The following is a 13592-nucleotide window of genomic DNA, read 5'->3' as shown; positions in this document are numbered from 1 at the left end:
GGATATAAAGTAGTAATTTACTTATTTAAAAAGTAAGTTTAATTATTCCAATTTTTCTTTTGAGGTATAAAAATTACTAATCGATCAAGGTTAACTTACTATTTTAGATGGGAAACTTATTTCCATATTTTTAGGTGTTATCCTATTTAGGTAGATGGGTCAAATAAGTAATCAAATGATCGCTAAAATTGCAACAATCTGTTATATTAGGTAAAAACTGTTTCATTATCATAACTATCGTTACTAAAGCATTGTCCGTGAAGATTCATATGCGAAGTTAAGAAGTAAGAATTGTCTATAAATACTTACCTAATTGTCTGTACTATTTACATTTTGTTTAGAATTAGTATTTTTTATTGATTTTTTTTACTTGACTTATAAATACAAATCTACTTATTTTGGCAATCAGTTATTTTGGGGCAAATTAATTTAATTATTGACTCGACTTGTTATTGTAAATTGTAAATATACTCGTTTGACTTGTTAGGACTCCGGACTATGAAGTGATCATTTATCCAAGAGAACACTTTTTCTATTCTCTTAAAAGAGTGACACTAAACCTTATGAGAAGGAAGAGGAAAATGAAAAGACTTAACAGCCAAAGGAGAGATTTACAATTACGTAATTACCATTTAATGTTGTTATCGCTGACCTAGTTGGGAAAAGGAACATAGAACTACGTAATAATTTCGGCACAATTCAAGAACTTGGATTTTTTTTTTCAAGTTGAAGTGAGACTCCAAGACTTGTGAGGATGCATCTCACAATCATTTAATTAATGTCTTTATTAACTGAGTTGAATCTTGGGTACATTCTTTCAACACAATATTTTGATCACCTCTTCCTTTGATGCTGACTACGGGCTGGTTTTTTGAGAAATTGGGGGGCCAAGCATGGAAATGACAAATGCAGCTCTTATTGTAGCAATGAAATTTCATTGGATGTAAACTAGAAGTGGCAAAATGGATTCATATCCACCAATTCATCCATATAAACCAACCTTAAATGGATTTGGATGATCCATATAAATTCAATGGTTTTAAATGGATAACCATTTAAATCCAATTATATTGGTGGATTTAAATGGATTATCCATCTTATCCATATACATCTATTTAACTTAAAAAATAGAAAACACATTTATAAAAATGTGAGATAAAATCTTGTGGGACCATCTATTCTTTTCTTCATAATTTTCTCATATGTCAAATTAATTTTGTGGGACCACCTATTCTTTCCTTCATAACTTCCTCACATGCCAAGTTGCCAATAACATTAATTGCATTTTATTTGCTTCTAGTTCCTAGACTTCTTCCATCATTTTCAAAATTATATTTTAGTCTCTACTCTTGTTTTTTTTAATTAAACTCTCATGTAGTAATGATTGCAAACATTTATATTCTTAAGTAAAGAAAAAGCGAGAATGCATCATCCAGTGTCAAAATATTTTTTATTTTTTTAATTCTTTTATTTATAAAAAAGAATTTTTCTAACGAGTGTCCCTGCAACATTGGTTAAGATATGTAAATGATACCTTTTTTTTTTTTTTTCCAAATCCTCATACTTGCAATCCCTCTCCCCTTATCACCCAACCCAACTATCCAAAAAAAAAAAGACACCTAATTTACTAAGTAATATAAGGTAGCTTGTATATCAATGGTATAATAAGGAGTTTTATACATTTTTAGGTACTACGTGCACATGTGATTTCTTATTAGAATTCCACTTTTATTCAAGACATCACTCTTGAACAGGAGTGCAAAAAATTAGAAATGTAAACTTCTTTTCACTGCAAAGCCGTATTCAATTCATTCAAAAGTTATAAAAATGTAGCCAAGTTCTTAATTGTTCATTACTTTACAAAATGATACTTAAAGTAATGACGAAAGGTTAAATTGACCACAACAGTTAAATTTTCTTGGAACTAAACTAATTTTATGAAGAACTGAAATAGAGTAGTAGTATGACAGGAGTCAAACCTGTGCAATAATAAATACCTACTTAAATAAAATACAAATTCTGTATATAGCGGTAAGCAGGGTCGAATCCACAGGGACTGGGGATAATTTAATTTCTTCTCAAGTTCCAGATATGGGGGGTTTTGAAAATGATAGTAACTAAATTACTTGGAATAAATTAATTAAAATAGAATAACTACAACTCAAATAACTAATTATCACAATAAAAATAATAATGGACGAACTCTAGCCAAGAGACAACTTCGGAGATGGTTCACTTAATTCGATCACAGATGCAAGGATTATTCCAGTTACTATCTGATAAATTAGTTATAGTTGTCATACACGCGATAAACAACCAACTCTTCCTCAATTTGTCGATAGCCAAGGTACGACCGTTGACTATTTCTCTAATCAGGAAATAACCCTAGGTACGACCATAGAAGTTCAATTCCCTAATTGCATGAATAATTAGAAGAGCCTAATTCTAACCAATCAACACGCTACGAGGGTCTCTTTAAGTTAGCCTGCCTATCTCCCTGACACAAACCCAATCATGCCAGTTGCCACCAGTTTAGAATAATTAAACAATTACGGATTTAACTACCCTAATTGGCTTCAGGTTATTGAATTAATCTAGAATCCGGGCCCTGGATAATCGAATAATAAAACAACCATATGAACATAAAGCAGAAGACAGACAAATACCAGTGAATAATGGGAATAAATAAAAACTAATTCGATCTCACAAATTTAGTAGAACCAAATCCTCCGTTGTTCTTGACTAGACAAATTTAGCCACGCCTCATGAGAAAATCTTCAAGTAATTTAATTGAGGTCCAGGCCATCAAAGGAAAGAATAAAACTAAACTATGCTAAAAGCTAAGCTAAAACTATTGATCCGAAAACCTCCTGTACGTTTCTCCCTTTTTAAAGCCAAAAGAAAGTCTAATGCTATCTCTAGTGGTCCCCACTGAATTGAGAGTCCAAGGGCCAAAAGAATTGGAGTTTTGCCAAAGTCCTTGTTTTTAGTTTCCCGTAAGACTCCTAGTACAAGTCCACCCTTTTCAGCATAAAGATAGGAAATTCCCTTTTTGTAGCATCCTGTGGAGCCCGGCTTGTATTTCTTTTTAGAACTTCCCATGTGTGGAGTGTTTTTCTCAATAAAGTCTCCTTTTTAGCACTTGTTTGCTCCACTTCCTGTAATTAGGGCCAAATACCAAATATGAGTACATTTCAACAATTAAAACAATATTTGGCAAGGACAAAGAGGGAAATTAATCATAAAATTAACAACAAATTATGCCCTATCAATTCCCCCCACACCTAAATCATGCTTGCCCTCAAGCATAATAACAGCAATTGAACACCAAAATTTGACAATGGCTATTGCTCTAACTATCATATTGCCAAGATACCCAGAAAAACATATATCAAGCATCACAGTTAAGATCCAAGAAAAACCACTCCGGTTAGCTTCCCAACTACCAACTCCTCCAATTTAAAACAAACTAATCTAAGAAAAAGGAATGGTTGCTCACATTTATTAGTAAATGGTCCAACTATTAACCAAAATCTCAACATTAATTTCACAAATCGGCAAGCTGACTTTTACCACTTATTAACACAACCTTCACTTTTCTTTCTTTCTTTTTTTTTCACACTTTTCTATTTTCTCTTTTTCCCTTTTTTTTCAGAATAGCAAAAGACTTAATCTCTAGCCATTAGAGCCTTTTGACGCGAACTCCAACATTTGATAGATGGAGGAGCCCGGTTACTCAGCTCCAATCGCTACGAGACCACGCACTCATAGCAATTACTACCTTTTGACGCGAGAATCGACCCTTTAGGTGAAGATCCCCGGTTACTCAGTAGTGATAACTAGCGGAGTACAGTCACCTTTTATTTACAATCATATAGTACAATAACTAAAAATAACATAAAAATAATAGCAGCCAGCCTCAAATTTCAGACATGGAGAACTAAAATTAATAATTGGACCAATTCACATGAAGAATGCCAATAATCATTCCCTATGCCTAGAAAAGTTAACCAAAAATTGGAAAAGTTAAGCAATTATTGATATTCACCAAAGAGATGTTCCTGAACTCAACCACATCAACTTGATATCCTTTTATTACTAAAACTTGGCAATAGCAGAATTAGAGACAACAATCCAACATCAAACTTGGTATTCAAATAAAAAACTGACCACTAGGAAAAGAAAAGAAAAGAAAAGAAAATAAATGAAAAGGAGATAAATATCAGACTTAAAACAAAGGAAAAACACCTAAAAAAAATCGAAAATTGAAAATACTAGCACCCAAAACTGACCCCCCACACCTAAATCACACATTGCCCTCAATGTGATAATGTAAAAGCAGAAGGAAGGAGAGGGGCAACGGTACTTCCCTGAAATCATCAAAATAGGGACGCGGTCACAGCGGCGGTTGAGGTGGAAATTGAGGTGCAAGACCCGTATGATACATAAACACTCCAACAATGATGTGGGTCGAGGGGTCCTAGACAATTCAATAACAACTACAGCCACCAATAAGGACAATAAGCAAGTCAATATCCACCAATGTGTCTCACTTAACAATCCGACCAACAATAGAAACTGGTGTCCCAGCAAATGTATTAAACCAGTAAAGCAGAAGTCGCACCTAAGGGTAAGGCATCAATCAAGTGAGTAAACAATGTTATCCCGCAACCGGACAATTAAATGCAAAATGCGTCCACCCAAGTACTCGACAAATGTCCCACCGGTCAATTTCTCCCAACAATAGCAAATTGTTCCCAACAAGTCAATGAAAATCAACCAATGGCAATAACCAAACAAGGGACACAGGTGCCGCTAGAGTCAATAGACAAACCCAACAATTATCCTACTAACGGCACAACAGAAATTCCAAGCAAAGTAGCACTTCGTCACAGCCCAAAATATTCCAACATATCACGTCAATGGACTCAATACAGAAATCAGCAAAATAGGACTCAAGTGATACCAAAAATGACCCCAACAAAGCAGTGAATTCAACCAATTCGAGCAAGTGAAACTCAACAAATGTCATCAATTGGACAGTCAACTACCCACGTCAAACGCTCAAAAGTAGCACTTGAGCCACGGAACTAGCAATTCCAGCAGTAACCAAATAGAAATTGAGAATTAATAATTTTAAGCAACACTGCAACCAGTACCACTGGTGCACAGACAGGAAAGAATTAAATTCAACGGCAGCAACTCAAATGCAAGAACTTTGACTTCAAAATAAGCAAGTATCTTCAAATACAAGCCACAACGATAGGCAAAAGATCTCAACCAGTACCACTGGTGAGTTGCAGGGAAAAAGTAATCAAAAGGCTAGCTTTTCAACAAATAGCAGAAAATACCCCAAATTTGGCAGCAATTAAACCCAAATCTGTCCAAAAAGTTCCCCCAGAAAATGCCTAAATCACCCCCTGCTTTATCCAAACACTCAATCACAGGGTGGACTCAATCACAAATGCCCAGTAGTCCCAACTCGCTTAATTAGGCAATCCAGAATACAGGATTATCAGATGTCAAACAACTACCATCACCAGTACCACTGGTAAGTGTATAGGGGGAAAATAAAGCAAGTAACCAACCCAATGAACAAAATAGATGCGAACACCCAAGCAGCGCCAAAAATGAGCGAAAATTAAAGCCAGAAGCAATTGGCAACTCACTCCCAAAGTACCCCCAAATATCGCAGCAGTTTAACTCAACTCTACCCAAAATTAGACCAGAAAATGCCCAAAATTACTGCCCGCTGTTTTCCAACAAGAAGCCCAAGCAAAGGTGCAAAATTTCGCAATTTAGGGTTCAGAATAAGACAAATTGAGGCAGGAATCGCAATACCTCCACCTGCCAACAATTGACAGGTGGTAACGAGCTGGGGTGGAGCTGGCGGAGATGAGAGCTCACGAGCTGGTGGTGGGCTGGTGGACTTCGTCGACGAGCTGCAGGGGGGAGGAAGCGCGGCTCGCGGCTCGCGGCTGGGCGACAGGCAGCGGCGCGCGGGGCTGCTGTGGTGGTGGTTGTGGAGCTTGAGCAGGCGGCGGCGCGCAGCTCAGCGGAGAGGGGCGCCAAGCTGGTGGAGGTGAGCTGAGCGGAGCTGATGATGGGTGTGGCGCGTCTGGTGGTCAGCCGCTCGTGGCGCACGAGGTCGCAGAGCTGGTTGTGGCTGAGGTTGACCGCACGGCGGTGGTCGCGGACAGAGCCGGAGGAGAGCTAGAGTGGTGGTGGTCGCGCGGCGCGGGCTGGACGAGTTGTACGGAGGAAGGAGGCGGCGTCCTGGTCTGCTGTCGCACGCGGACAGCGGTGGAGGGGGCAGGGGAAACGACGAGCTGGTGGTGGCGGCAGGCGGCACGCGAGGAAAAGAGGCCGCGTGAGGCGGCGATGTCACTGGGCAGTGTGGAGAGTGCTGCGCGCGGAGCTTGGCGAGCTCGTGAGTTGGTGGCGCAGCTGCGGTCGCGCGGCTGCTGTGGTGGTGAGCGAGGAGGAGCGTGGGCAGCAGCGTGCGAAAGGAAAGAAGGAAAGGGGGAAAAACAGGGGAAGCGGCTGAGAAGAAGAAGAAAAGGAAAGGAAAAAAGAAAAGAAAGGAAAGAAAGAAAAAAAAGAAAGAAAGAAAGAAAAGAGAAAAAAAAATAGTTTTTGGGGTTTTTTTTTTTCAATTTTTTTTTTCCGAATTTAAATTTTCCAAATTTGAATTTTTGAAGAAAAGAAAGAAAAAAAAATGCTTTTTGAATTTTTGAATTTTCTCAATGTGAAATTTTTTAACTTTTTTTTTTTTTTTTTACAAAGAAAACCTAGTCTTAGTTGTGGGCACGCCTAACCGCTCCCTCGTCTTTTGACCATCCGGCGAAATTTCTCGCACCGTTGCGTGACCACTAGCGTGGGCACGTCTATTGCTATAGAGTCCGCAGATCCTGAACGAAAATTTTTTTCCCTCAGGCGTGACCACCTGGCGTGGGCACGTCTAACTGCCTTAGAGTCCCCAGATTCTCGCCTTCCAACCCTTTTCCCCAGACGTGACCACCTGGCGTGGGCACGCCTAAATGCCAATTCCCTGTCACCAAACATCAAACTATTAATTGCTACCAACACCTAACTAAAACTTCAAAAATGCATGAAAATTGAAACAAATAGTCTTGGGTTGCCTCCCAAGTAGCGCCTTTCTTTAATGTCTTTGGCTAGACATTTTCATGTGTATTCATGGAGGATAAAATCTTGTGGCTCGTTTCAGTGCTTCATCTTCTATGTAATCCTGATAGCCCTCGTAAATAGAGTAATTCTTGGGCACACGAGCTACGGGCTTCCATGGACTAGTAAATGGCACCAAACAAACAAGTGATGATCTTAAATCTTCACTCACTCCTCCATCAAGAGCACTTATTGGTTCGAGATATTTTGCCATCATGACTCTTAATTTATTCCTGGCATGAAATTCAAAATCGTCTGGTATAATAAAATCAATCTCACTAACAGGAATTAAAGAATAAGAGTCAGGAAAATATTGATCAAGAAATGGAGGAGATGTCACCGCATTTGAAGATAGTTCACTGGATTCATTCACTTGAACCATTTGATGTTGGGGTCTCAATTCTTGCGCTTCAACTTTCTTTTCAACTGCATCTTTAGATTCTTCTTCTTGAGACCCTTGCAATACCATGTCCTTTGTCAGAATAATTGCACTCTCATCTTCCTCATGGTCGATAATAGTCGGTAAGGGCAATTCTTCATAAACTGGAGAAATCAATTTACTCATTTTAGATGCCCATTCACGCCTTCTTTCTTTCATCTCTTCACTCATCTTTTGTGTCTCCTGTTGAAGTTGATGTACCTCCTGTTGAATTTGATGTGTCTCCTGTTGAATTAGATATGTGTTAGTAGCTAGTGATTCAACTATTTCTTCAAGAGACATACCTGACATGGATGACGGTTCTTGAAACTCTAGCTGTTGAAAATCTATTGGCCTTTGTTCATAATTAAAATTGGAATCATCCAACCATCCTTGATCATACCCGTTTGAAATAGGGTCATACCATGTTTGATATTGAGGCGAAAAATTTCCCAAAGTATCTATTGGAGCACTTAGACCATCTTGAAATGCATGACATATGTCGATTGAATGATCTGAGGCAAAATAAGTTCCACAATTTGCAGCAGCCCATTGATAATTAGAAAAAGCACAAGCTTCATAACCCTTTCTAGAAATAAAATCCAGTCTATCACCAAAATACGGAATGTTAGCAGCCATAAACTATATATATATAATAAAAAAAAATAAGAGGAAAATAATAATAAAAAAAATGAACTCAAAAAGAAACAAATTAATCTGGCACCAGTCCCCGGCAACGGCGCCAAAAATTGACAGGAGTCAAACCCGTGCAATAATAAATACCTGCTTAAATAAAATACAAATTCTGTATATAGCGGTAAGCAGGGTCGAATCCACAGGGATTGGGGATAATTTAATTTCTTCTCAAGTTCCAGATATGGGGGGTTTTGAAAATGATAGTAACTAAATTACTTGGAATAAATTAATTAAAATAGAATAACTACAACTCAAATAACTAATTATCACAATAAAAATAATAATGGACGAACTCTAGCCAAGAGACAACTTCGGAGATGGTTCACTTAATTCGATCACAGATGCAAGGATTATTCCAGTTACTATCTGATAAATTAGTTATAGTTGTCATACACGCGATAAACAACCAACTCTTCCTCAATTTGTCGATAGCCAAGGTACGACCGTTGACTATTTCTCTAATCAGGAAATAACCCTAGGTACGACCATAGAAGTTCAATTCCCTAATTGCATGAATAATTAGAAGAGCCTAATTCTAACCAATCAACACGCTACGAGGGTCTCTTTAAGTTAGCCTGCCTATCTCCCTGACACAAACCCAATCATGCCAGTTGCCACCAGTTTAGAATAATTAAACAATTACAGATTTAACTATCCTAATTGGTTTCAGGTTATTGAATTAATCTAGAATCCGGGCCCTGGATAATCGAATAATAAAACAACCATATGAACATAAAGCAGAAGACAAACAAATACCAGTGAATAATGGGAATAAATAAAAACTAATTCGATCTCACAAATTTAGTAGAACCAAATCCTCCGTTGTTCTTGACTAGACAAATTTAGCCACGCCTCATGAGAAAATCTTCAAGTAATTTAATTGAGGTCCAGGCCATCAAAGGAAAGAATAAAACTAAACTATGCTAAAAGCTAAGCTAAAACTATTGATCCGAAAACCTCCTGTACGTTTCTCCCTTTTTAAAGCCAAAAGAAAGTCTAATGCTATCTCTAGTGGTCCCCACTGAATTGAGAGTCCAAGGGCCAAAAGAATTGGAGTTTTGCCAAAGTCCTTGTTTTTAGTTTCCCGTAAGACTCCTAGTACAAGTCCACCCTTTTCAGCATAAAGATAGGAAATTCCCTTTTTGTAGCATCCTGTGGAGCCCGGCTTGTATTTCTTTTTAGAACTTCCCATGTGTGGAGTGTTTTTCTCAATAAAGTCTCCTTTTTAGCACTTGTTTGCTCCACTTCCTGTAATTAGGGCCAAATACCAAATATGAGTACATTTCAACAATTAAAACAATATTTGGCAAGGACAAAGAGGGAAATTAATCATAAAATTAACAACAAATTATGCCCTATCATAGTACAAGCATTTGTTATTACCAAAAGGTTTTAGGTGATTTAAGAATAGAACTTTGGGGATCTATATTTTTTGGAAAACAACATTTGGATCTTAAATTTAGAATTTGAGAGAGTAAATGAATAAATGGATGGATCATGGTTTACACTATTCATTTAAATGACATCCATTTAGATCCATTTATTAAATGGTTTTAATTGGATTGGATCAATTTGATCCACTATCCATTTAACTAAAATCATTTATCAACCATTTATCCATTTTGCCACTTCTAATGTAAACATTCTTTTTATTCATTTTCTGTTCTAATTAAAGTTGGTTGAGAAAGGTTTGAGCCAATAGAGCCCTCTGTAAGCCATTTTTAATGAATTCTTTGGAGATGAAAATTCATTTGAAAAATAATTAAACGATAAGTGTTTGGTAACCCATTTGAATAGACTTTGCTGCAAAATACATTTTCGAGAGTCACCCAATAGTCATATTTATCTAATCCTTAAACCTGAATTATATTTTAAAATCAACAGAAGAAGAAAATTTTCCTTAACAAGATATTTAATATTCATTGTCATTGGCGGGTTTAGAATTCACTTCATTTTGCCAAGGATGGCATGACTTTGGCCTTGGTGGGTCCAACATCTTTAAAATGGCCTATATTGACTGTAGATAAGCTGATGAAATTCACTTTCAGAACTCCGGTCTTTCTGAACCACAGTAGCTATAAATTCACTTTCAAACACACTAATGTATTTCAAATGAGCTTAAGAAGTGAGTGTGTGTTTGTATCGTGAGTGTTTTAGTACGTGAAAATATGTCTATCTTATGTAAAAATATGTTTATGTGTGAATTTTTTTTGTTGTATATAAAAATGTATTTGAGAGAGTTTATGTATCAAAATCTATTAAATTAATATATTGGGTCATGGGTTTGAGATGACCTAATATGACCAAATCCAAAATTAATTCAATTTTAAGTTAGACAGGTTGGGTATAACTCATTTAAAAGAAAATCCAATATTAACCCGTCCAAAATCCGCTCAACCCGCATAATTGCCAGGTAGGTATGGTTCCAATCTCAACAAGCAAAGACAAAGAAGAAGGAACAAAACAAGAAAACCTCTGAAGTCTTCCTTGTACTGTAGGGATATATTGTAGCTTCATTTGTGGTACAGATAACAACGTCGGCCAACTTGAGTAGGAAGTGATCGTGGGTTCTCTCAAAACAATCTTCCTTTTCCTTTTGGTCCTATGTTTTCCATCATTTTCCAAGACTTGTAAAAGTCAAGATAGCCTAGTCAATCACGTAAGTTTGGAAGATACTGATGGAGGACAAGAAGGGAAAAGGAGGCAATTGAAGAACGGGAAGTTTTGGCACTGAGTATGATGGGGTGGGATAGGGTGGGATGGAGAGGAGGAGCAATATTTGGATGCACACAAGACTAGGGAGGGCCAATTTTGATTTTAAACATGCTGTCAAGTACCGAAAACTAATTTTGCTAACAATCTACTTGAAAAGAAATAATCTTGCAATAAGGGCTAAAATACAAACTTCTTTTTTTTGAATTTAGTTTGGTAAGAATTCATTTAAGCTTGGGTTTTGCCAACAATTGAAACCAAACTCAAATAAAATTTTGCGTTTGGTAAATTGTCAAACTTCGTTCCAACTTGACTCCAAAAAGTTTGATTCAACAGAAGTTCGTTTAATTATGACTCCGTAAATAAACAAGCTAACTTTAGCACAATTTCAAATTCATTAAAAGAAATAAAACAAACTTGAACATTAAAATATTTACTTAATTAGACTAGTTCTCCCTTAATTTTACTGTCAATAAATAAGATTTTCAAAATCTTGGCAGTTGGACGCTGCATCCACCACCTTGGTGCATCGTGATAAGAAAGAGATGAGGCAATATATCTATATACCTCAAATACTGGGATTGGTTCTCATCTTGACTTAGAAGTCCTTTGGACCTTAGCCAACAAGGGCACAATCTCAAATTTGATTGAAGACAAGCACGACTACAGTATTATCATTAACTTTTTGATGTTGTTGTGCGTCCAAATACACACACGCATGTATATACACATATATACATACACACATATATATACACTTGTCCTTATTTTGATGAATAGAACAATATGGATAAAAGTTAAAAATATTTTTTGACAGAAAAAAGCCTAGAATAATAATGAATTGATGAGTCCATATAAAGATTAAAGAGTGGACAGTTCAAAATGTGGGGAAGAATCCCCCAAATGTTAGAATCATCAATTGAAGTAGCATACTTTGCCATCTCAAGGGCAACAATGTTAATACCCCTAGGCACCCAACTAACTTTCCTGGTGGAAAAATTTTGCAATGCATTTGTTACATCAACAATTGAAACTTCTATGTCTTGGACATTCTTCAATATGTCGGTTGAGTTTTTAACTGCAATCAGTCCTAAACTTTCTCTCAAACCACGGCCGCCCGCTATGGTTTGAGAGAAATAGGTCGTAATTTTTTATGTTTAGACTTAATATTTGGTTTTAATAGTTCTTTTCAGCTTACATACTATATTCAACAGACAGGTATATAGGAGTGAGGGCCATATTGAAAATCAATAATAAACCAAACGAATAACGAACCAAATAGAAGATTGAGCTCATTGAAAACATTTGGATTGCTTAATTAAGCTTGCCCAAAAAAAGAAAAAGGGTACAACGAATTTTTATAATGATCAACTGATTTATAAACCAACCAAAAAGTACGCTTGGCTTTGTTGTGAATTTGAAATAATAACATTACTCATTTTTTGGCCATCACATCCAAAAAAAAAAAAAAAATCGCATACTTGGAATAGTGAACTAGCTAGCTAGCAAATATTTGTAGTAATCACATTACATGATGACTAATCCGGCTCTTATTTGTATTTCACACTACAAAGTATGCATCTTATTATAGTAAGCCTGTTTAAGCATTCATGACCTAGGTTGAAGCTGGCTTTATTAGTTCTAAGGCTCAGCATCCACAGCCTGACCAGGATATCCCCCATAGCGGCTGCCACCACCTCCTCCGTAGCCACCATCACGACGCCAACCTCCTCCAGGGTCCAGTCCTCCTCCTTCAGGGTCCCCTCCTCCTCCTCCTCCTCCATAGGCAGTAGGATAGTCAAGTGTCTCGGCTGCAATGAGGATAATAAAGCATGTACATTCACTAATGTAATCTAGGAATGACCTTGTCAAATAAACTCATCTGGGGACTACCGGACTAGGGTCATACAATTTGAAATTCCAGATTTTGGACTAATGTGTTGCATGTTTTTTGTTTTAAAGAATACCGAATCGATTTTCAGGTTAAAAATTTGTCTTTTGATGTGTAAGTCAAATCAGTGATTTTTTAGATATCCCTAAAATTGTTTAAACACAACCTATAACTGAATCCCAACCAGAATTAGTAACGATCACAACCCATTAATAGGTAACATAAGAGAAGTTAGGACCAAAGAAAAACAAATTGAGGACATTGGAATATGTGGATAAGAGAATAAATGTCTTACAATTGTCAACCGACGTGGAAGCCTCAGCCAATTCCCTAGCAGCAACCTGTGAGGTAATTGCTAGTACTATAGCCAAGGAGATGAAAAACAAAAGAAGTGTCTTGGAACCCATTTTTGCTCAAGGAAAATTTATGTATTGAAAACTGATTTTGGGAAGGATGAGAAATCTGGTATTGATTGATCTCTATTTATAGGAAAATCTATGCCACGTTGCCGTCAAAGGGATAGAATTTGAGCATTATGATGAAAAATAAGATCCATCAATATGTCCTTAATCTATTAACTATCGAAATTATGTGTTACAGTATCGACATATTATGTGTTATATCCATCAATATGTCCTTAATCTAATCTTATTCACTGAATTTGAGATTAAAGATATAAAAGCCTATGAT

General features: G+C 36.8%; 1 protein-coding gene across 1 annotated transcript; it reads right to left on the bottom strand.

Moving 5' to 3' along the window:
* Positions 1-12418: 12418 nt before the first annotated feature.
* On the bottom strand, positions 12419-13338 carry LOC113764466 (glycine-rich protein HC1-like). The gene is made up of 2 exons (XM_027308375.1): positions 13198-13338; positions 12419-12822 (listed from the first exon to the last, which is right to left on the bottom strand). Exons 1-2 carry the CDS (start codon positions 13307-13309, stop codon positions 12653-12655), a joined length of 282 nt encoding a protein of 93 aa, XP_027164176.1. The 5' UTR covers positions 13310-13338; the 3' UTR covers positions 12419-12652.
* Between the last annotated feature and the right edge of the window lie 254 nt (positions 13339-13592).

This window comes from Coffea eugenioides, chromosome 3 (genome assembly GCF_003713205.1).
Source record: "Coffea eugenioides isolate CCC68of chromosome 3, Ceug_1.0, whole genome shotgun sequence".
Classification (NCBI taxonomy): domain Eukaryota; kingdom Viridiplantae; phylum Streptophyta; class Magnoliopsida; order Gentianales; family Rubiaceae; genus Coffea; species Coffea eugenioides.
This window is presented reverse-complemented; position numbering and strand designations above follow the sequence as displayed.

Coding starts and splice junctions, on each gene's coding strand:
- LOC113764466 (XM_027308375.1), bottom strand. CDS start 13,309: ATGGGTTCCAAGACACTTCTTTTGTTTTTCATCTCCTTGGCTATAGTA. Junction 12,823..13,197: donor TTCCACGTCGGTTGACAATT/GTAAGACATTTA, acceptor TCCTCATTGCAG/CCGAGACACTTGACTATCCT.